General features: G+C 36.7%; 1 protein-coding gene and 1 long non-coding RNA gene across 2 annotated transcripts in view; one reads left to right on the forward strand and one right to left on the reverse strand.

Annotated features, from left to right (window-relative positions):
* LOC122805547 (tyrosine-protein kinase Mer-like) overlaps positions 1-26,164 on the forward strand; it is a 643,235-nt gene that overhangs the window by 488,091 nt on the left and 128,980 nt on the right. Inside the window, exon 9 of the mRNA XM_044075763.1 lies at positions 21,740-21,861. Within this exon, the coding sequence (XP_043931698.1) occupies positions 21,740-21,861 (122 nt within the window). The remainder of the gene's footprint in view (positions 1-21,739; positions 21,862-26,164) is intronic.
* The window catches only part of LOC122805548, a 344,744-nt gene that overhangs the window by 44,606 nt on the left and 273,974 nt on the right, over positions 1-26,164 (reverse strand). The gene's annotated exons all lie outside the window — the stretch shown is intronic.

Genomic DNA, 26,164 nt, shown 5'->3' on the forward strand with positions numbered 1-26,164 from the left:
AACACTGGCACATTAGTGTTCAGTGTTCAAAAGTGTAAACGCGAGAGTGTAATGAACATGGAAAAATCAGCAAAAAATGAAATTCACTGTTAAACACTAAAATAAAGCTCTCCTGCATAAGGGGTTCTTATATCTGTTAACCCCAACACTGATCAGCAAGGAGAATTCTCCAATATGCAGTAAGCTTAGAATTACTATGTTCACTAAAAAGAAGTTGGACATTTGTGTTCACACATTTACATCATGCGTGCCAGTCTTCTACTGTCCTCCCTTCCCATCAAAAGAGCAAGTGCAGTAGATTTACAAGATACCTGCAGGACAAGTTATTTGTTTTGTTTCTTCTTTCTTGTATCATATATATTGCTGAATGTCTACACTTCTAGAGAGTGACATTAGGGATATTAATTCCATAAGAATGTGGGTCTCAAAAAAGGCAAAAACAAATTCTGCACTTATTAAACCAATCAGTTAAAATAATGCACCCTTTGGCTTTAGCTGTTCAGACACATACAACAATTAAAATGCCTACAGAGATACATTGCTAAAAGGACAGAAGGCCTAAACAATGTGTCCTGCATAGACTGACTCAAAGCCCTGTCATTGTACTCTTGTGTCCTTCAGATTGCTAAGAGGTGGCCTGTGTCTGACATACAAGACATCCTCTGACCTATTGCTGATGGAGTTACTGAACATTGCCAAGTCATATGGCATCAGAAATACTCAATCTAGGGATTTAAACCTCATTTGCAACATTAGAACAGTTTGGAGGGACAGGTATATTTTGCAGGGGCTACTGCTACCCTGGAACAGACTAAATAAAACAAAGTTCATCCCTGTTCATATTCAAGTACAACTTAAATGTATGGATGGGAAACAGAAAATTTACCCCAAGACTGTTCCCTGTACTAGTAATGGACAGAGTCAGTTCTTAAATGCTTTATCCATTGCATGTGTCCCCTCAAACTGTCTATGATATGATCCCAGTTATTCTAATTAGGGTTAATATATAATTATCGACCATGGGATGGGTAAGGCCAGTCTATAACCAAATGGGATAGGTTAATTCAAGCATAAAAAGGGAAACTGGCTAGGCTTAAAATTGCCCACAAGAGCAGCTAGCAACTGATCAGTCACAGCATGCAGTTATGGTTAAGAGTACTGGAAGCTAGGTTAAGAAGGGAGGTGATGATTAGTGATCAGCAGTATGGTTTCATGCCAGGAAAGAGCACTACAGATGCGATGTTTGCTCTGAGAGTGTTGATGGAGAAGTACAGAGAAGGTCAGAAGGAGTTGCATTGTGTCTTTGTGGACTTAGAGACAGCAGGGTGCCTAGAGAGGAGTTGTGGTATTGTATGAGGAAGTCGGGAGTGTCAGAGAAGTATATAAGAGTGGTACAGGATATGTACAATGGCAGTGTGACAGTGGTGAGGTCTGCGGTGGGAGTGATGGATGCGTTTAAGGTGGAGGTGGGGTTACATCAAGGATCAGCTCTGAGCCCTTTCTTATTTGCAATGGTGATGGACAGGTTGACAGACGAGATCAGACAGGAGTCCCCGTGGACTATGATGTTTGCAGATGACATTGTGATCTGTAGTGAGAGTAGGGAACAGGTGGAGGAGACCCTGGAGAGGTGGAGATATGCTCTAGAGAGAAGAGGAATGAAGGTCAGCAGGACTAAGACAGAATATAGTTGTGTGAATGAGAGGGAGGATAGAGGAATGGTGAGGATGCAGGGAGTAGAGGTGGTGAAGGTGGATGAGTTTAAGTACTTGGAATCAACAGTTCAGAGTAATGGTGAGTATGGAAGAGAGGTGAAGAAGAGAGTACAGACAGGATGGAGTGGGTAGAGAAGAGTGTCAGGAGTGATTTGTGACAGACGAGTACCAGTAAGAGTGAAAGGGAAGGTCTACAAGAGGGTAATGAGACCAGCTATGTTATATGGGTTGGAGACAGTGGCATTGACAAAAAGGCAGGAGTCAGAGCTTGACGTGGCAGAGTGTAAGATGTTAAGATTTGTACTGGGTGTGATGAGGATGGACAGGATTAGGAATAAGTATATTAGAGGGTCAGCCCAGGTTGGAAGGTTTGGAGACAAAGCCAGAGAGGCAAGATTATGTTGGTTTGGACATGTGCTGAGGAGGGATGCAGAGTATAGTGGGGAAAAAGATGCTAAGGATGAAGCTGCCAGGTAACAGGAAAAGAGGAAAGCCTGAGATAAGGTTTATGGATGTGGTAAGAGAGGACATGCAGGTGGTTGGTGTGACAGAGCAAGATGCAGAGGACAGGAGGAAATGGAGACAGTTGATCTGCTGTGGCGACCCCTAACGGGAGCAGCTGAAAGAAGAAGAAGAAGAAGAAGCAGCTAGCCTAGTACTTACCTAAGAACCTGTGAACCAAGAACTAGGTATCCATTGACATATAAACAATGTATTCAATTTAGTGCTAAAGTGAGCCATCAGAGATTACAGGTAGGGATGACCTGAAGGGATTACACCATGACCCACACTAGGATCCCGTGTATAAGTCAGGTGTGGGGAAGTCATGCCCATGTAGGTGATGATACTCATGAAAGTTTCACAAACACAGTGAATCACATAACGTACACTCACTACAGCTGTGCACAAATTTATTTACCTACTAATAGCTGAAATGTCTCATTTTGTAACCACAGATTAACAAATTACATCTCCCTGAACATAGAGACGTGATACATCAGTATCACATTCTGTTGTTCATATTGTTCCAAAAACGAAATGTGACATCACAGAATTTACTATGATGTTGAGTGTTCTACCTTACTGATAGCCTCCTCCCTTAAAGGCTGGGTGGGTAACGGCAGTGTGATCTAAACACATAAATATATTCACAGGCTAGGCTGTATCATAATGTTAACTAGAAGCTTCTCTTCTGAGAGGATGTATAATCTGGTAGCAACTTCTCTTTGGCAGGATACCTAGTTTGGTCAGATGCTGCTGACACCTACTTTACTGGATAGGAGAAGATGCTAAGCATAAAAGCTATGCAACAATGCTTCCTTGGGTTTCCATTAAATGGTACCACCTCTACCTAAACTGGGTAAGGTGGATTCCAGGGCTAAGCATACAGTATCCTGAAAATACATTAGATAAATAAAGCTCACGTCTTTTTGTATAGTTTTATATTTTTGGGCACTTTCTCCTCTGACAGACAGGTTATAATAAAAAAATAGTAAGATAGGTGTTAAATAAGGTTATGGCCCAGCAAGGGGACGTCCTGCTGAATGGTACTTCTGATGAAAGAGTTGAAAATAATAGAAGGGAATCTAATCCTAGATTTATTACAACCTATGGATCTAATACTTTCATTAAGGAGGTGATCAATAAATATTTGAATCTCCTGAAAAGTGATCCATTTTTGAACAATTTATTGATGTTTCTTGCCACTATGGTTGTTGCAAAGATAAGAATTTGGAGGAATATTTTTCATCTTTAAAAAAGTGGTTCAGTGTGAAGAAGAAATATTAGATCAGGTGGAAATAATTTTTGTGGGAACTGTACTTATTGTAAAATTGTTTCCAGAGTTAGGTCATTCACCTTGGTTAATACCCCAAATGTATTTGATATTACACATATGATCATTTGCACTACAGATTGTGTTATTTATATGACTGTTTGCCAATGGGGAGTGTTCTACGTTGGCCAGATGTCAAGACTCTTAAAACAGAGAATAGCTGTGCATTTAAGTGATATTAATTGTAAACGCTCCAGGAGTGCTTACAAACATATGGAGGAACATTCTACTGCACATTTTATGTTTGCGGGTACTGATATGGTAGTTGGTGAGGGGTTATTGGTTGCATCAAAACATAAGATTTTGTCTCAAAAAGAGAGGTTATGGATTATTAATTTAGGGGCACTTTTTAAGCTGGGACTTAATGAGTATTGTTGAGGTATCTAGCCAACAGTACTTTGTTCATGTTTAGTTTGTTGACATGGGTATGTTTTGATTTATGTTTAAATTTATATATATATATATATATATATATATATATATATATATATATACACACACATATATGAGCACTTTTTGCATGTATTTTTGAAATGTGTCTGTATTCACTAGTGATGGCTAAATTTGGGTGATAGTTAATATTTTCGCATTTATTTGTTTTGTTTTGTTTTTTACTTTTTTTTTATATTGATTTAGGTTTAGTTTCTTCCTGAAATCTATTTGTTTAATTTATAACGACTGACTGGGTTTCTGGTAATAGGGTATATCGTGATAATGTGTACTGTACCTTTAAATGGAATCTTTATTGACCACATAGAAGCAGCTTTTGGCTTAACACTGATGATGCCATTGGGCAAAACCAGTTTGTTGTTTTTTTCCTCACTGGTTGTTCTGTAACAGTATTGTAGTGTATTTAAACGCTTGTATTTTTAAAAAAAAATCATGCGTTGGGTTTAGTAATAAATTGGCCGTTACTATGAAGTATTTGGAAGTGCAGGATCTTTTGTAACAGTTTGTTGTTATCCTCTTCCTTTTGGGGTATCGTGCACCCAATGTGTTGTTTTGGGATATACATATATATATATATATATCTATATATATGGAAGCAGCATCTTTCATTGTCAAACCAAACCATCGAAAGCTGACACAGCTGGTACAGCTGATCGAATATCACCTGATGAAATATACTGGCTTTGCTATTACAACATAGTGGCATAGTGGGGATCAGAGAATAAGCTGTTTTCCCCACTGTGTGATCTCACAGTCAAAATACATAATTAGCGGGGGTGAGGGAAGGGTACAGGGGGTTTTCCCCCTGAAAAAGAAATTTGTTATTTTGTGCTTTCATCCTTTGTAGATCGATGCTTAGTGCATTTGATATTTACAATTTCATGTTGATTATTGTAAGATAGATGGTTTATTTTTTGATGGAAGGTTATATTTTATATATATATATATATATATATATATATATATATATATATATATACACACATACATATGTGTGTGTGTGTGCATGTGTGTGTATATGTATGTATATATATATATATATATATATATATATATATATATATATATATATATATATGAAACACACACTCACAGAGATTTCTGTTTCACAGCAGGTTTTTTGAACTTGTACTGGGTAACGTAGCTAATGAACATAGCTTACTCATGAGGTTAACCAGGATAAGGCATTAAAGTGTTGCAGTGGATTTAAAGCAAAAGGTAGTGTCAGTCACATAATCACATCTGGTGGCTTTACTTGCTAGACCATCTCTACTACAGGAAACAACCACATGTGATTATATGTGTGACACCCGTGCTCTGGCCCAGTAATCAAGGAGTCTCAATCCTCACCACTAACACCAGTGAGGAGCATCCACATTGGGAAGTATAACATATACAGACACAGTAAAGTACAATTTCTCTTAGGAGAACACAGAGATCACAGTCAGTCTGGGCCTGGTTTCTCCCTTTCTCTCCAGATCCCCAATAAGACTCCCCACTGGCACAGGTATAGGGTACAGATATCAGCCTAGTGGTCAAGCTAAAACCTTCAGCATCCTCTCTGTCCAACCAGTGCTTTGTGTCCCTGCCCAAGTAGCTGACACACACACACACACACACACACACACACACACACACACACACACACTTTGAGATAAGAGTTACATACAAACACCCAGCCACTCTTGGGGAAGGCTGGCACAGGTTCTCCAGTTGTGCCCCCTTTCTGCTAGGCTATAAAGTAGTAATTACTGCCACCAACCACTAATATCAGCTACTCTAAGGCCCTTCCCAAAGGGTTACCAATTTCACTGTGTAATATTACTGATATCCAAACAGTGAGTGTGACGAACAGCAAGGCTTATTTGGAGTGGCTTTGTACAGTACAGGGTTGCCAGATTTGCAGCCCCCCAGGTAGGGACAAAAAAAAAAAGAAGGTCTCTCACGGCAAGTGAAGATCCTTTAATGCAGAACACAGTTCCGCATTAAAGAACAGTAGCTCAGTAGCTCTGCACTAAACACAGAGCTTCTCGTGTTTAATGCATTGCAGTTCCGCATTCAACACAAGTAGCTCCATGTTTAGCGATTTTTGATTGGCCCGTATATGGGCATGGCCAAAAATCAAAAAAACTCTGACTTCGTGTTTAATGCAGAACACAATTTTTGATTGGCCCATATGCCAGGTATACGGGACAATCAAAAAAAACCAAAAAACAAACAAAGCGGAGGCTGGTCGGGATTTAAACCAGCAGGGCGGGACTCGGGATCAGGCTGCTGATCTCGGGACAGTCCCAATCTCACAATATACATGCAATGTACTCTAGAGCTTAAATTATCTCTACACAAAATAGCCACAGTTGAAAGATTTACAAATATTTAATAATAAATAATAAAAACACAAGACAAATCTTCTCAATTCAGCACAGTGCTAGTCAAGAGTTCAGACACAGGAAAATGCTTAAAATAATATTGTAGAATAGTCTGACATAAATATAGAAAACAACTAGACTAAACTTACTATTTTCTATCTAACTCTATGTGCAATCACAGTTCTAAATAAACTTACATATAGAGCAAAGGCAGTGCTAGTGATGTCTGTTCTAATGACAAATGTAAAATGATTTCTCTTTCTCTCTGAGATCTCTTAAATTGGTAATGCATCACTGCTGACTCATTTTAGATTACATCATTCTCTGGTTCCCAGGCTAACAGAAACTCAGAGTTTAACATATCTTTGATCCTGCAGCTGCCAGGAACCCACAGCAACAAAAGACATTACACATGCAAAATCTAGCAATTAACTCTGGTCTCAAAACAATAGAAGGAATGTCTTAGCCTAGACATCTTGTCTCCGAGCTTTGAGATCAAATAGTCATACAGTGCTTGACTTATCAGATTTCTTCCAGCAAAGTGCACTGTTGTTACATTTTTGAAGCTCAGTACAACATATAGTTTCTTTACATTTGTGAAACAGCCTGTGGATTATATTAATATTTACAACTGACATATAATTATTTACAAAATGCTATCTAGCTAGACTGGCAGCCTTCACATATCTTCCCCCCTGGAGAACTCAAGCTAGTTTTTCAAGTGAACCTTAAGAAATGTTGCTTGAGAGGGTTAGGTCTGAGTATACCTTGCCCCATTCCCTGTCTTGAGATCCCAGCTGCGTTGGTGTTGCTAACCCCACTGCAGTGCTGCACTAACATATCGTATGCTTGCAACCCTAGGTTCCATCTTAGCAACTTGGCATTTTGCTGGCTGGCTCAGTGTAACCACGTTAGGGAATTGTGATCTGTAACAGTGAATTTCCTTCCATGCAGATAAGGCTGAAGTTTCTTCAGTGTCCACACTATGGTTAGACATTCCTTATCTACAGCTGCATAGCAATCCTCCCTGGATTGGAGCTTATGACTGAGATAAACCACTGGGTGCTCTTCTCCCTCTGAAGAAATCTGGCTAAGTGCAGCCCCCACCCCATGGTTCGAAGCATCCACCTGTACAACAAATTCTTTGCTGTAGACTGAACAGGCTAACACAGGGGGTCTACCCAAAGCATCTTTAAGCTTCTGGGATGCCTGCTCACATGCTGTTGTCCACACTACCTTATCTGGCCTGTTTTCCCTTGTCAGGTCTGTGAGCAGAGCAGCTATGGTAGTATAACTGGGGACAAACTTTCTGTAGTATCCTGCTGTCCCTAAGAATGCCCTCAACTGATTTTTGGTAACAGGTGCGGGCCATGCCTGAATGGCTTCTACTTTGACAGGTTTTGCCCTGATCTTACTACTCCCCACTCTATGTCCCCAGTAGGAGACCTCTGCCATACCCACCTGACATTTGCTTGGCTTAATGGTCAACCCTGCCCTCTGTAGTCTGCCCAGCACCTCCCTGACATGTTGATGGTGCTCTGGCCAGGAATGGCTGTAGATGGCAATGTCATCTAGGTAAGCAAGGGCAAACCCTCCTGCTTCTGCTAGGATATGATCTACCAGCCTCTGGAAAGTCACTGGGGCATTTTTCATCCCAAAGGGCATCGTTGTGAACTCATACAAGCCAAAAGGAGTTACAAAGGCTGACCTCTCTCTAGCAGTGGGAGTCAAGGGCACCTGCCAGTAACCCTTGGTAAAATCAATGGTGGTAAGATACTTAGCCCCACCCAGCTGCTCTAGGGCTTCATCTGTCCTAGGCATGGGGTAAGCATCTGACTCTGTGTGGCTGTTTAATTTCCTGTAGTCCACACAGAATCTGGTGCTGCCATCCTTCTTTGGCACCAGCACCACTGGGGAGGCCCTGGGATTGTTGGACTCTTGAATTACCCCTAGTTTCAACATTTTCTGTGTCTCCTCCCTCAGAGTCTGTTTGATCCTCTCAGACACCCTGTAAGGGGTCTGCCTAATAGTCCTTTGGGATCCTGTATCCACCTGGTGCTACACCAGGTGGGTGCACAATGGTTTCCTTGTGAACATGTCCCCCAAACTCCTATGACACTGCTTGGATTTCTGGAACCTGTGTAGGAGATAGCTGCTGGGACACTGCTACCCATTCTACTGAGGTGTCAGTCCGAGCCTCACTGAAGAGATCAGTCACCAGATCTCCCTCAGACTCCTCCTGCAATCCACTGCAAATACTCAGCACAAGGGCCTCCCTATCATTGGTAAGGATTCATCAAGTTAACATGGTATAATTTGTGCCCCTGCCTCCTGCCTAGCAGTTCTACCATGTAGTTAACATTACTTATCTTTCTTAAAACTTTGTAGGGTCCCTCCCAAGCTGCTTGCAGCTTGTTGTGTCTGACAGGAATGAGAACCATTACCTGCTACCCTACAGCATACTCTCTAGCTCAAGCATTCGTGTCATACCAGATCTTTTTCTGCTTTTGGGCTTCTGCCAGGTTCTCCTGGGCCAAGCCCAAGAGTTCCCTGAGCCTTGTCCTGAAGTTTAGGACATATGCCACAACAGACTCTTTGTGAGATTCACACTCACCTTCCCACTCATCACGAATTAAATCTAGAGGTCCCCTCACCCTATGCCCATACAACAACTCAAAGGGTGAAAAACCTGTGGATTCCTGGGAAACCTCTCTGTAAGCAAACAACAGATTGAGCAAATATTTGTCCCAATCCCTCTTGAACTGTTCTGCAAATGCCTGTAGAATGGACTTGATTGTAGAGTTTAACCTCTCAACAAGACCAGTAGTCTGGGGATGGTAGGGGGTGGTCTTCAGGTGCTTCACCCCACAGTACTTCTGCAGACAAGCCAGCAGTTCTGACATGAAATTGGCACCTCTGTCAGTCAGTATTTCTTTTGGGAAATCTACCCTGCTGAAAATCTCTAACACAGCATTTGCCACCTTTTCTGCCTCAATGGAGACAAATACACTGTGTCAGGGTATCTTGTAGCATAATCTACTAACACTATGATATATTTTTTCCCTGTGGAACTTGGGGAAGTCAGAGGCCCCACAACATCCATAGCTACCCTCTGAAATGGCTCCTCAAGCACAGACAAAGGCATCAAAGGAGCTTTTATCTTGTCTCCTGCCTTGCCTACCTTTTGGCAGTGCTCACAGGTCTTGGAGTACACTGTTACATCTCTGGAAATTCCATGCCAATAGATGTTCTGCATAATACATCCCTTTGCACATTTTATACCCATACGACTGGCAAAGGGAATATCATGGGCTATGGCTAAAAGTGCCAGACACTAGGCTCTAGGCACTACCAACTGCTGTATTCTCTCACCTTCTAGCCCTCCCTCAGGGGTCCACTTTCTATACAGTAACCCTTTGTCCCAGTATACAGACTCCCCTTCCCTTGAGAATCAGGTGCCTCATTAGCTACCTGTCTCAGGCCTTGTAATGTAGGGTCTGAGAGCTGAGCCTGTCACAACTCTCTCTTTGCAACCCTTCCCAGCTCCCCTTCGACAGGAAGTCTGGTATCCTCTGACAGTGATGCCTTACTGTCAGCCCCGGTACTACTGCTCACCTCTGCCCTTGCAGTCACTCTGTCCAAGGGACCAGGGACCATCAGTACCCACAAGCAGTTGTGGCTCACTTTCAGTCTCACTGGTACAGCATAGCTCCCTCCCTGATATAACCACCGCATCAGTCCTGGCTGTAAGTGTGCGGTCTGTCTGTGTCTCCCCCAGGCTACCAGACCCACATGCTTGTCTCCAAGCCTAACTGCATGTAACTGCATGAATACATGGTACTGCATTATCAAAATCATTCCCTTTTAGGACATCTGCAGGGATATCCTCAAACACACCTACTTGCTGGCTTCCTTTTCCACCCTCCCAGTCAAGGTGAACCCTAGCCTAAGGTATTTGGAAAGGGGTCCCTCCTAAAGCTCTGACTGGAGTAGACTGCCCAGGCAAGTAGTTTTTCTTCTGTAACTATTGCATCACAGGCTTTACAATGGTTATGTCAGAGGCTGTGCCTCTCTTAGCAATGGCCTCTTTGGCATTTACTATGATAGGATATGACCTCTTGTGGTAGTTTGTTACCCTTGTTGTCTCAAGACAACCTACTGTTGGCATTTTGTCTTTCACACTTACTGGCTTCCTCACCTTTTGTTCCCCACCTTGCCTCTGTGGACATCTGTATGCCACATGGCCCTACTGGTTGCATTCAAAACATTTAACTCTACGTCCTGGATATGTACCTGGACCAGTGGCTTCTCCTGCTACTGGCAGATTCTGTTGGGGTCATCTGAGATGTCCACCATGGGTTCCTTTAGATGCATGAGCAGCACTGGGTGTCCCTTTCCTGTGCAGCGATGCCCTGCTTGCTAGGTATAGGTCTCCCTTCTTCCCCAACTCATCTGAAGTAGGCCATTGTCTATCAGCTAACCAGATCCTCATGTCCTCAGGCAAAGTGCTAAGGGCTTGCTTCCTCACCAAAAGGCATGCCAGTCCTTCAAAAGTGGTGACCTGACATCCACTCACCCACCTATGAAAATAAGTGCTCAGTTCAGCAACATATTCACACACACTTTCATCTGCCTTGTGACTACACTCACAAAACTTTTTCCTATATGTTTCTGGTGTTAGCTTAAAAAATTCTAGCAAACAATTCTTAACAGCAGTATAATCAAAAAATTCGCAATTAGATAATTTAGATAGCACTGTTACAGCTTTACCATGGAGTAAGGGGGTCAGGAACTGTACCCAGAGCCTTTGGTCAACATCATACTGTTTACATACCCTCTCAAACATATGTATGAAACTATCAAAATGATTCCCCTCTGTAAACTGAGGAAGAAATTTACTGACCTTCTGTGCTTCTGGGGTCCGGTTACTCCTTCCCCATTACCTCCATGACTCTGGCAAAGAATTAGCATCTCCTTTTCATGCTACCTCTGCCTGTCCTTTTCCACAGCTTCCATTTCCAAACACCTGGCCTTCAACTCAAGTCTCTTTAGCTCCAGATGGATTTTTAAGTCCTCTGCAGAAAGTTGAGCTGTCCATCCTCTAAGTGTTGTATATCTCCATGGCCAGTCTGATTGTCCTCCTGATTGCTGTTTTCTGATGAAGCTGTGACCAAAGCTGCAATCATGTCTGCTTTAGTCAGGTTTCCATGCACCAGTCCTTTAGTCTGGCACATCTCAGCCAACTGGCCTTTTGTCAGCTTGCCATACTCCTCTGCTGACATGCTTGCCTGCTCTCCCTGACTAACTAAGCTAACAAAAGAAATAAAACAATTGTGATCTGAACTCTGAATATTCACTGCATGGCTGATTTAGAGTACAAAAATGCATTCAGTCATCACTGTACACAAGCTACAGGAATTCACTATCCACACCACTACAAGCCAATTAATATGTGATGTGGCTCTCTCACAACTATCAAACAATTACTATCTGATGTGGATATCCCACCACTGCCAAACAATTAATACGTGACACCCATGCACTGGCCCAGTAAAGGAGCCTCAAGACTCACCACTAGCACCAGTGAAAGGTGTCCACATTGGGAAGGATAACAGATACACACACAGTAAAGTACACTTTCTCTTAAGAGCACATGGAGCTCACAGTCAGTCTGGGCCTGGTTTCTCCCTTTCTCTCCAAATCCCCAATAAGACTCCCCACTGGCACATCTATAGGGTACAGATCTCAGCCTAGTGGTCAAGCTAATACCTCCAACAGTCCAACAGTGCTTAATGTCCCTACACAAGTAGCTGACACACAAACACTTTGAGATAAGAGTTACATAAAAACATGCAGACAATCGTGGAGAAGGCTGGCACAGGTTCTCCAGCTGTTCCCCCTTTCTGCCAGGCTATAAGGTAGTAATCACTGCCACAAACCACTACTATCAGCTACTCTAAAGTCCTTCCTAAAGGGAGACCAATTTCACTGTGTAATATTACTGATATCCAAATAGTAAGTGTGACGAACAGCAAGGCTTATTTGGAGTGGCTTTGTACAGTATCACAATATACATGCAATGTACTCTAGAGCTTAAATTATCTCTACACAAAACAGCCACAGTTGAAAGGTTTAAAAATATTTAATAATAAATAAAAGCACAAGACAAATCTTCTCAATTCAACACAGTGCTAGTCAAGAATTCAGACACAGGAAAATGCTTAAAATAATACTGTAGAATAGTCTGACATAAATATAGAAAACAGTTAGATTAAACTTACTATTTTCTATTTAACTCTAAGAGCAATCACAGTTCTAAATAAACTTATATATAGAGCAAAGGCAGTGCTGGTGATGTCCATTCTGAAGACAAATCTAAAATGCTTTCTCTTTCTCTCTGAGATCTCTTACATTGGTAATGCATCACTACTGACTCATTTTATTTTTTTTTTAAAACAAGTTTATTGTTTTAACATATAAGAGAAATATCATAACAATTTTATACAAATAATTAAAAATAGGTATTATTATAATATTCAACAAAACAACTAAAGTATTTACAAAGACATCCACTACAATCAGATCAATTAATTAAACTAAAATACTGTGCTATTGAAATTAGAATTTTTTTAACAAATTTTGTAAATTATCCCATGCAATAAAATGTGATGTTTTTCTAGTTGTTCTCATTCTAATTGTGCTTATTTCCATATGACACATTATATTCATAACATTTTTAAATTCATTGAACGAAGGAGGTGTATCTGAAATCCAATTTCTAGTTATTATTTTCCTAGCCACTGCTAGGATAGACCATAACAAGGGAAGCTTAATCTTTTTAACACATTGAGGTACAGGTGTGTTGAATAATATAAGAGACTTAGAAATAATGAAATTATCTGTAAAAGAGCCTGCAAAAATTCATTAATTGACTTCCAGTATTCTTTCAACTTCATACAGTCATAAAACATATGAGCCCAGTCAGCATTAATTTCTACATTACATCTCTTACATAGATTATCTTTATTATTAATTTTATTCATCATCAAAGGTGTATAAAAGATCTATGTAAAATTTCCATGTATAAAGTCTCCAGACAATGGAAGATGTAGTTCTATAAGCAGATTCCAATATATATTGTTTATCTTGTTGAGTTGGTGGGTCCCCATTAATAGAGGTGAAATAATTCCAGTATGAATCTACATTGTAAAAAGTTTCTTGTCTGATAATTTTATGTATATATGAAAGTTTACCTTTATCAGAAACTTTATGCTGTAAATTTATTATCAAGTAATCAATCAGTTTTGGAATAGATTCTTTAACTGTTATAGACATTAGATCTATTCTATCAATGAGATGTTGTCTAAAGATCTGAACCTCTAACCAGCAAGTTTCTCTTAGATCAAATTCTTGTTTTAAGAAATCTAGATTTTTAACTTTATTATCAGATATCAGCTGATACCAGTACTTTAGATTATTATCTATAGCTAAATGAGCTCCTTCAGAAGTAGATGACATAAGCATACCCTGAGTATAAATTATAGGAATACAATAAAATTCCATTCCCTATACTTAGGGTGCATGAATATAAAGTTACGATAACTAATAATAATATTTAATGGGTAACAGACCATATGTTTAGGTGTAATAGGTGAAGTACAAAATTCCTTTAGCAACCACAACATGGAGTTATTTATAATCATATTTTTATGTGTTAAGGAGATTTTCATGAAGTGCATACTAATTAGCTCCCAATAATCTTCCCATTTTGCGACATATGACCGATCTATTAATAAAGTAATAACTTTTATAATAGAAGAGATAATATATAAATTAAAGTCTGGAAAAGAAATACCCCATTGAGACCAGCTATTAGTATGTTTCTTTAATGCAATCCTAGGTCTATTAGGTGCCCATAAGAAATTTAACATTAGTGTATTCAGTTTCTTGATAGTTATTTTTGTAGGTGAAAGTATTATTGATTGTATTGAGTATAAAATCTTGGGGAATATTATCATTTTAATAATTGTAAGTCTCTCCTCCATACTAACAAACATATTATTCCAGGCATTAAAAAGATTTTGTATATTAAGAAAACAGGTATTATAGTTATTATATATAATAGATTTAATATCTTTAGATAGTATTATACCTAAATAAGTTATCTGACCTGAGTTGGGTACATATTTAGTAAAATCACTAATGAGAGTATTTTTCGTGTATATATAGGTAGTATTTTAGTTTTTCTTCATTGAATATTAAACCAGAAATACTTTTAAAATTCATCATTTTATCAAATAAAGACTGCATAGAAGAATTAGATCCTGCTGATGTAATTAGAACATCATCTGCAAAAAGTTGAATTTTTGATGTTGTATTTTCTTCTATTTCAAAACCCTCTATGTCAGTACTGTTTCTAATCAAATTAGCCCAAGGCTCCATTACTAAAGTGAATAATAGTGGAGAAAGTGGACATCCTTGCTTTGTACCTTTAAGAATGGGTATTTTTGTGAAACATATGTTCCTACCTTAATATAAGCCAGCGTTCCTTTGTATAAATGCTCAATTAAATTTACAAATGCATCAGAGAAATTGTGCACTTCAGTAAGGTAAACAGATAGTCCCAACTTACTGAATCAAATGCTGAACCTATATCAAGACTAATAAGTGTTAAATCTTTCTTTTCCTATTTGCAAAATCAATTAATGTTAAAGTTCTTCTTATATTATCAAAAGTATTTCTATTTACAATGAAGCCCGTCTGATCTATGTCTATAATGCCGGGATAATTGTCTTCAATCTATCAGCAAAAATACTCATAAGCATTTTATAATCAACATTAAGTAATGAGATGGGTCGATATGAAGAACATCTAGTTGGATCTTTATTAGGTTTTAGAATTGGTGAAATAAATGTATATTGCCAAGATGGGGGGGTTATTAACTCAGTTTGGGCCAGAATAAAAACCTTATGTATTAATGAATATGTAGTTTTAGAAAGGATTTTATATATCTCTGGTATAATACCATCATTACCCGGTGCTTTGTTTGATTTAAGCTTATTTATTTGTGTAATAACTTCTGTATATGAAATACTCTTGTCCAATAGTTTAATCTGTTGTTTATTAAGCTTTTTATTCATGTTTGTGGTTATAAACTCCTTTATTTTATCTTTAGGTTCCATGTTAATGTTGTTATGGTTAATCTTGTGAAAGTGATTTCTAAATTCATCCAGTATTTCTGGTATACTAGAAACATTCTTCTTTTCCTTAGAGAAAAGATTTCTTTGATATGGTTTTGTTTATTCAATCTTTTTGTTTTATTTTTAAGTCTATGTAAGTATTTGGGGCTTATTGAATAAGACAAAACTTGTATTTCTCTAAAGTTATTTTAACTTTATGAGTTAAAATTTCTTTGTATTTCTCATTTAGTTTGTTTATTTCTTCAGTAACTTTCTTGTCCATAATATTTTCTTTATTATTATGTTTATAAGAGTCTAGTTTACTTTGAATATCTAACAATTCCTTATCCCAAGATTTCCTTTTGTTATTATACCATCTGATACTTTGTCCATATAGATATGATTTTAAGGCATCCCAAACATAGACAATGGAGACTTCAGGAGTATTATTTATGTCTAGAAAATGTTGTACTTCTGAAAGTATATATTCTTTATAGTCTTTTAGCTGAGTTAAGTATGCTGGTATCCTTTTGATCTGAACATTATGAGTATTTTTATCATGAATTCAAAACAATTGAGTTATGATCAGATATAGGACATGAAATGATTTTGGAATTAATTAAATCTGTTACCATCTGGTTAGAAATAAAGACCCTATCTATTTTTGAATAAGTTTTGTATCTGTTAGAAAAAAAGTGTATGGTAATGATTTTGACTCTATCTGATTATTAATATCATTCAAATGATAAGCATTAGCAAAATCATTTAAATGTTTTGCATTAGATGTAATTCTTCTTTTCTTTATAGTGGTAGTATCACTTTCATGTAGTATACAATTAAAATCACCAGCTAAAATAATATCCCTATAGAGAATGATATGATCTTATCAATATGATGTTTCACTGTATTAATACCAATTCCAGGTATCCAGTATACATTAATTAAAGTGTAAGTCTTCCCATTAATTTGTATTGTAACCATACAAAACATTCCTTTGTCATCCTGATAAGACTTAATGGTTTTAGGAATGGGCATACTTTTATTCCATAAAATAGCCACTCCTCTTTTTTCTGAGTGTGCTCTGAACTAACCAATACTGTATACTTATTAGTGGCTAGTTTATCAATATCTTTTTTCAAGAGATGGGTTTCTTGCAGGAAGACTAGATTGGCCTTGTGTAAATTAATGTATCTTATTAGGCTTGCCCTTTTACACGGATTATTCAATCCATTAATGTTTAAAGAAATTCCTTTTAAAGATGTCATTTGGCATTTTTAAAACTCAAGAATCTTATGATCGAAATAACAAATAACAAGATAAATAATGTTACATCTCCTCTTTTAGGTGTACCTTTAAATATAGCTGTATTTATTAAATCTCTTATGGGATTTTGTATAGGATTCAATTTTGTTTGTAGTGACAATGAGTGTACAAAATATATTGTGGATGTCAAAACTATATACATATAACAATGAACAAGTGAAAATAATGTAAGGATTAAACCTTGCATCCCGCCTGGAGTTGAAAACTCCAACTTAGAGCAGTATTTACTACTCAAGTTAACCCCTACCCTAAGCAGCAGTACCTCAGCTACCACCTTATCAATTTAATATTAGTTATATTTAACTGAGGTTAACAGTTTTCAATTCAATTATCTATCAAGACAAAACTACACATTTGGTAAAACAGCATCATATAAACTAAAATAAACTTTCATACTATTATATAGATCTATGTAATATATAACACTTGAATTCTAATAGCATTCAAATAATCTTAATGTTAGAAATCAAGAGGAGAGAAAATTATGTTCTAACATTCATTTAAATCAAAAACTTTGGCTAATATGATTCAGACATTACATGCATTAAGATGCATCTATTTTCTGTCATGTGAATTCTATCAACAGCTTCCAAAAAATTCTTGAATTGTTTGTATATGAGCATTTACTTAAACTCATTATTGTCAATAGAGTAAAATATTGTATTCATAAAATTATTATAAATCATATTGCATAGTTATGCAGATTCTCAGAAACACCTGCGTTATTACCTAAAAAAAAAAAAAAAGCCATCACACACATAAACACAGACACACACATACATATACACACACACACACATACACACACACACACACACACACACACACACACACACACACACACACACACACACACACACACACACACATATACACATACACATATATACATAGATACACACACACACACACACACACACACACACACACACACACACATATATATATATATATATATCTGATCTCACTGAGTTGTGTGTTAGTAGAGCACTATCCTACTTGCTGTCCCTAGAATAAATCATGACATTTCTTCCAGAATAGAGTTATAAGATTATTTATGCTTGCCAGTCAGATGAATTAAATGAGTTATAGTAAAGTATATGTTTGGGACACAAGTTTTTAACACAGATTATTATGCTACTGTTAAGTAGATTTTCAAAAACATTTAAATAAATGTTTCATTTTCTATGCCTTCTAAAATAAGATATTTACTTGCTACAAGAAACTACATCATCCAAACTCATCATAACTGACATATTTTATGAATAGAGTATTTTTCCTGAATCTGTGGTGTGTCAGTGTGATAACCTTGTCAATGTTTATACTAACTGCTTTCAGTTTCTCTGTGAAAATTCTGTGAGTGAAGCTTCTGAGGAAACTCATGGACACTATGCATGAGACAGCCCACATCCCAGATTGTCTCCCTTAACATTTTGGCGGGAAACTTATTAAAACTTGTGGCAAACATTCATTTTGTCAATAGAGTAAAATATTGTATTCATAGAAATTATTATAAATCATATTGGATAGTTATGCAGATTCTCAGAAAAAAAAAAGCCATCACACTCACACACACACACACACACACATACACACACACACACACACACACACACACACACACACACACACACACATATATATATATATATATCTGATCTCACTGAGTTGTGTGTTAGTAGAGCACTATCCTACTTGCTGTCCCTAGAATAAATCTGTCTGCTTTATACAAAATAATGCACAGCAAACACATATTGGTAACCAGATTTTACAATCATGCTAACCTACTGCTTTAAAATATATCACATGACATTTCTTCCAGAATAGAGTTATAAGATTATTTATGTTTGTCAATCAGATGAATTAAATGAGTTATAGTAAAGTATATGTTTGGAACACAAATTTTTAACACAGATTATTATGCTGCTGTTAAGTAGATTTTCAAAAACATTTAAATAAATGTTTCATTTTTATGCCTTCTAAAATAAGACATTTACTTACTACAAGAAACTACATCATTTAAACTCATTATAACTGACATATTTTATGAACAGAGTATTTTTCCTGAATCTGTGGTGTGTCAGTGTGATAACCTTGTCAATGTTTATACTAACTGCTTTCAGTTTCTCTGTGAGAATTCTGTGATTTGAAGATTCTGAGGTAACTCAAGGACATTGTGCATAAGACAGCCCACATCCCAGATTGTCTCTCTTAACATTTTGGGAAACTTATTAAAACTAGTGACAAACATTCATTTAGCAGTGTAAATGCATCTAAACATGACAGAACCTCCACAATGTATTCCACAGATCATCACAGCCTCTATGCAAGTGAAATTAAACTCAAAATTACCAACAAGCAATAAAACTCAGCATTCTTCTCCCAACTCAATTTTCATACAAATCCTATTATTCACTGTGCCCACACAGTCTAAAGCATTTCTATATATTAATAAAGAAAAGAAAAGAGAGTAGAAAATAAAAGGGAGTGAGGCAGAAATAAAAATGTAAGAGAAAGCTGTAAGAAGTATATACAATGGAATGTTACTTACTGTTTATATTAATAGAGTTAAAAATAAAACATATTATTTACTCTTATTTAGTTCTGATTATTATTAGTTAAAGCATGACAGATTATTTACAAACAAGCATAAGCAGTATAATCAAGAAAGTATAATTAGAAATAGCATTTGAAGAACTTATAAACTTTTACAAGAAATAAATATGTTATTATTCTATTAATGATATTTTCATTACTGTTCTCTCCTGCCCTCCCCACCCTTTACCCACTACATAATCTAAATAGAATGTCATTGTTTAAACAAAGAAAATAATAAAGAAGAAGGAAAAAAAAAGGTAAAGATAAAAAATGTATCAAATTACTAACCTTACTTTTTCAGAAAGAAAACAAATCGAGTCACAGCCTGCCATTAAATCCTCAGGCATTTTGACTGGTTATGAAACAAAACATTTCTTTGCACATAGAGAATAACTTTGATTAAATCTTTTCCAAAATATTTGTGGCTTTCTGGAAATGCAGCAACTATATTCAAAAAGATTAATAATGAACTAAAATGATGAGAGAGAAAACATATAACAAATCATTTGTTTTTAGTCTCTTCTTCTTCTCTGAAGTCTTCCAGGAAGCTTCAGTTGCCAATCTCTTTAATGAAGAACTAGCCCATTCCATTTCTTCTATTTTATCCAAAATCCTTTTTCTTTGACAAACAGTAAAGCAGAGTCTAAATCATCAAGACCTTAGGACCATCAGGAAGGAAGATTTTAAGCTTGGTAGGAAACAGAAGGTATGTTTTAAACTGTGCTTTTTAAGCTCCCTTATTAGTGGCAGAAAACTTTTCTTTTAGCAATTACCATGGAAGAATAGTCATTGTCAAAATGCACAGTTGTCTCATTAAACTTAACAGGAGCTTTAGCCCAAGCAGATTTAAGAACCATCTCTTTATCAAAAGATGATAGAAATCTAACTATAACTGATCTAGGATAGTTTTGTTAGTTAGTATTAGCTATAGATCTATGTGCTCTTCGATACCAAAAGAGAATGCTTCTGGTAAATCTAAAGTTTTAGGGAGCCATGTTGTTAAAAAGAAGTAATATTGTTACCTTCAATATTTTCTGGCAGTCCAAAAATCCTAATGTTATTGCCTAGATCTATTTTCCAGGTCATCCAGCTTTGTTTGTAAATGTGTATTTTGTTTCAGCAGAAACTCAATGTTGATTTCCTGTTCTTGTATTTTATTTTCCATGTCATTCACAGCTTCTTCTATGCCTGTCATCTGGATCTTCTGTTGTTGCAGGTCCATATGTAACAAGTCTATTTGTTTTGTAGTTTTTTCTATGAAAGTGTCTATTTTAGTATCCATTTTATCCATCTTAGCAGTAAGTTGCTGGACTATAATTATCAGAGACTGAAGTTCTTTCTTGATGCTGGAGTCTTGAGAATTTGTCTTACTGGAACTCATTTCAGACTGATAAACTGACAGGAAAATTTCCAAAGTAATTTCTGACAGGAATATTATTAAGATTTCCTTTCTTTTTTAGATATAGTTCAAGAACTATATAAAACAAACATATTTAGAAAGAAAATTACTTCAAGAATTAATTTTTTAAGTAATTAATTCCTGTCAATGTAATGAAATTGGTGGAGCTGAAGAAATCTGCTGCTATCCTGTGTTCAACCTTGGCCACGCCCCACTACTGACTAATTTTAGATTACATCATTCTCTGGTTCCCAGGCTAACAGAAACTCAGAGTTTAACATATCTCTGATCCTGCAGCTGCCAGGAACCCACAGCAACAAAAGACATTACACATGCAAAATCTAGCAATTAACTCTGGTCTCAAAACAATAGAAGGACTGTCTTAGCCTAGACATCTTGTCTCCGAGCTTTGAGATCAGTCATACAATGCTTGACTTATCAGCTTTCTTCCAGCAGAGTGCACTGTGGTTACATTTTTGAAGCTCAGTACAACATGTAGTTTCTTTACATTTGTGAAACAGCCTATGGATTACATTAATATTTACAATTGACATAGAATTATTTACAAAATTCTAGCTAGCTAGGCTGGCAACCTTCACAATATGCAATTATAGAACTATGCATAAAAATTAACTGAGCTAAGTATACAAGATCTGCTTTGTCACTGAACTACACTAATAAATAAGTGAACTTATAAAAAAACATATTGACAGCAATTTGGAATACAAGTTAAAATTTTTCTCTAGGTAGTCTAAGCAGATGAATATTTTATAGAGGACAGCAATATAATTTAACTGTGTTTTAATGCATGAATTCTAATCTGGATTTTGATCCCAATCTGACATTTACTTGACTTGTTCTTCCCTTTCTAGGTATTTCATTTGAGAATCGCCCTGATCAGCAAATTCCAATTCCAATGGTTATCCTTCCTTTCATGAGCCACGGAGACTTGCGCACATTCCTGATAACTACCAGACAGGGTGAAAGCTCAACGGTAGGTCAAACTTTTCCATCACCTGTAATAATTGTTTTTTTTTTTCAGGTAATATATTTTGTTTTCATTTCATTGTCTGAGATGCTTAGATTTCTGGCCCAATTTCCTTTAGACAGCATAAATGCCACCGTGGATCTCTTTTGAAGAAAGAATGTAGGCTCAGCAGCATTTACTCCTTGACAAAATGTAGAAAATAACTATTTTCCATTGTTATATCAAATATTATTGAAATAGTACATTTCTGAAAAAAATCAGTCATTATTTTTGGAAATGACAATAATGTTGGTAAGAGATAACATTTTTTTCAAAGAGTAAAATGAACATTTAAACTGATAATGGAATTAAACCACTTGCATTTGGCTGTGTATGAGATGTCAGTTGTAATACTAATATACTGTTTTAGAGTACTGCACAGTTAAGAAAACTGCTGTTCAATTCATTTAACATCGGTGCAGGCAATTTCCAAAAATGATTTCCTTGACATGTACTATACTGTAGACATTGAATGTTTTTTTTTTCTTCACATACTCTAAAGAATTTGCATCCTGAAGGCAAAACGTTTAAGTGTACATCCACGCAGGTAGATACATACATATATACATATATTCACACAGCCACACACACACACAGAAATGGGCTAAGAAAATTAAGCAGTCTGATAAGAAAACAGGTATGTGCAAAATGTACTCAATATACATCTGAAAATTAGACCCCAAACAATATCTGTATCACAGAGACATCACCGGGCCTGAAAACTGTACAATCCTTTGCAAGCATGAAGTCTACTTTGCTTCAATAAAAAACACCAGCAGGCCCCAGAATAAAATAATTTGTAAAATAAAGTCCTCAAAATTCTTCAACAAAGTTAGCTGGCTAAACAGCATGCTTAAGTACTAAAAAGGTAAAATGCAATACAATATAAAATGATGATCAGTAATAGCTATCAAAGCAACAAATAACTTAATAAACAGCTGAAGAACATAATCAATAGCCTAAACTCTATATGAAATACAGTTACTGGTAGCTCAGCTTGAACTGTTATTGATAGTTTAAAAAGAAGCTCAAACCTGGTTCCAACCCACAATTAAAAAACGCATGATATTCCCCACTACTATTTACCCCCCTCCACACACACACACACACACACACACACACACACACACACACACACACACACACACACACACACACAAACCCACACACAGTGACCACTTGCCTAATATAAAAACAAACATCAGTGTTAACTGCCACAGCATACCTGCTCACTCAGATAGAAAACTCAATCCCCTTTTTAGTTATTTATAAAAACAGTATCTAAAAAGTCCAGAAAAAAATTAAAATCTTTCCACTTCACCTATTCCATTTTACCTCCCCAACTCAAGAGAAACTCCTCCCTATAATTTGAGAGAGAACTGTGATGCCCAATTCCAGTATAACTCTGCAGCTCCCCCCTGTGACATGCAAAACTCTGATATTTTTTCTTGGTATTAAAATAAACAGCCCCTGTATCTTTTCCTGGTATTAAAATAAACAAACACCAATAAATTCATATTTAATTATTTCATGTAACATTTTAAACATACCATCTGTAGGATCTCACCTCATAAACTATGCAAGAGATATACATTATATAAAAAAGTCAGCTTCGGGCTATGAAATCAGAGCAATAGCTTGGACAGGCAAAGAAGGTGCCTGCCCCAAGCACTAACTGTTGAGGGGGTGCAGTTGGAAATGCCAGTCAGTTGTAAGTGCACAATCTGCATTGTTGACATTCATTTAGTACTCGGATTGAATTAATGAACATCAGCAGTATACAATGAGTTGCTTTGGCAGTCATTTAACTCCGTAATTGCAACAAGGTATTGCTAATGGTTTTCCAGTAATGATTAGTTATTTAGTTATTTTGCTCCTCAATGTTAGTTTGAGGGAGATGCTAGTTTGTGGGTTGCCGAGGATGCCAATTTATCTAGTTATTGCTCTTTGTGTAATGACATTTTAGACATATAGATGGCATGTTAAAATCTTGGTTTGAAAATGTTAGGAAATTGTGAGGTCATCGATGGTTAACAAAAATAAATTAAATAAATGGTCAGCTTAAAAATGTGGTCTTAAAAAGCCAAAACTCTGATTATTTGTCACTTATAAGTTAAACATCCATTAATTCACAATTTCTGAATATTTTACATTAAATTTTCAACATGCCATCTGTGAGTCCCACTGTATGAGATGTGTAATTGCCATTATGCATTGGCCTCCTAAGCCAGGGATTGTGGGTTCGAGTCCCATCTGAGGTGATATAACAGCTGAGTGGTCTAGTGGGCTAAAGCACTATGATGTAGTTGACTTGGTCCTGGGTTCAATTACACAGTTCTGTGTGAAAATATAATTTTACAGACATTTTGTACCACAACAGTTGCAGACAGAATCACATAATGGCAGTTGCACAGTTCATAAAATAGGGACTTGAGACAATGCTCTGAAGTCTAGTCTGAAAAGGTTAAGAAATGGTGACTTTATTAGCATTTATTAATTTCACTCTATCAAAGCAATCTTCACCTTGGACAGAATGATTATTTTTATGTTGTGCAATGATGAATACTTATTGTTTAAAAAAGATGAAATTCATTGTAAAATACTAAACAACATAGTCAATTTAAATTGGCTATTACCCACAAGACCAAGTATGTGAGCCACAGTGAAACACAGAACAGTTACAGCATAGCTACAAAGGAAGGAAACATGACAGCTACCATTTCTGTCTTCTGCAGCTGGCATTAAAATTGTGAATGCAACCATATCTCATAAAGAATTCAGCATAAAGCGCTCTCATCATATGCCAACAAATCATAAGTAGTTATGGCATTAAAAATATCATTATTTTAAAATTTCGTAAGCTGTCTTATAATTCCACACTGATGTAAGTATGATTGGAGGGAACAATGCAACTTAAAACTGCAAGAGAAAGGCTAAATTAATACACATACAAACACACACATATAAATATATATATATATATATATATATATATATATATATATATATATATACATATATATATATATATATATATATATATATATATATATATATATATATATATATATACATATATGGATCCCTATCACATCGCCGAAGTTTCAAAACTCCACAGATGATATGGCCGAGACCATATCTCTGAAGTTTTGAAACTCCAAAAACTGTATCTTGGGATCGCCATATAGTGCGGAACCTGGGATTTGCCATTTTCCTCACTGTAGTGCTATCTCGCAGTTGGTATATTTAAGTAGCAGGGGTTGTAGGGGTGCAGGGGGCTTGCCCCCCTTCAAAAACAAACAGGTAAGTTGTTATTTTCTTTTTTGCTGTTTTCGGAGTTTCAAAACTTCGGACATATGGTCTCGGCCATATCATCTTTGGAGTTTTGAAACTGGATACATGTTCATTTTCAGTGGAGACCTGGGGAGAAAAGCTCCAAAACAAGCACAGAGAAAAAACAAGCAAACAAACAAACAAGTTGGTACAGTACATAATGGCAACAGACACAGATCGAGCAGGCAACTTATACATATAGTAGATACTTATTACATTCAGGTTACAGTCTCAAGATTACGCTAGTAGTTTATACAATTCATCAAAGACTAAAGAGGGTAGATTGAATACAAAAAACAATTGTGAATAAAGCATTTATATTATAGAGAAAGTACTAGTCAGGATTAGAGCAATGGTATACCAGTGTGTTATAAAGTACTTTTTGAAATTGTTTTTGAATATGGTTAGAGAGGATTCTAGAGTCACTTCTGCTGGGAGTAGGTTCCATGCTTTGCCAACAGAGTCCCCAGCTGAGTTGTTGGATTTGAGTGTTTGAACCAGGAGTCCATTAGATGAGCAGAGTAACTGGTTATTTCTCTAGGTGCCGATAATGTTTTTAAGTGCAGGTGTATTTGTAGGTCGGTAGAGGACTTTATGCACCAGTATAAGCTGGTTGAACTGCACCAGGCTAGGTAGTTTAAGCCACCCTAGAAGATTTAGGTTGCGCCAGTGGTGAGTTCTGTATGCCATGCTGGTAGCAAATCTGGCAATGTGGTTGTAAGAGCAGGACAGTTTATTAAGAACATTTTTGTTCAAGGTGGTGAATAAAGGGGAAGCATAGAGAAAAGTAGAGAGTAGATGGGATCGAGCAACAGCATTTCTGCCAGGTGTTGTAAGGAATTGATTTTTTAAAGGGTGCCAAGTTTTTTATTCATGGTTTAGATGGTTTGAGTGACATGCATATCAAACTTAAGGTTATTGTCGACTATGATACTCA

This window comes from Protopterus annectens, chromosome 6.part1 (genome assembly GCF_019279795.1).
Source record: "Protopterus annectens isolate FY-2018-M chromosome 6.part1, PAN1.0, whole genome shotgun sequence".
In the NCBI taxonomy this organism is placed as follows: Eukaryota; Metazoa; Chordata; order Ceratodontiformes; family Protopteridae; genus Protopterus; species Protopterus annectens.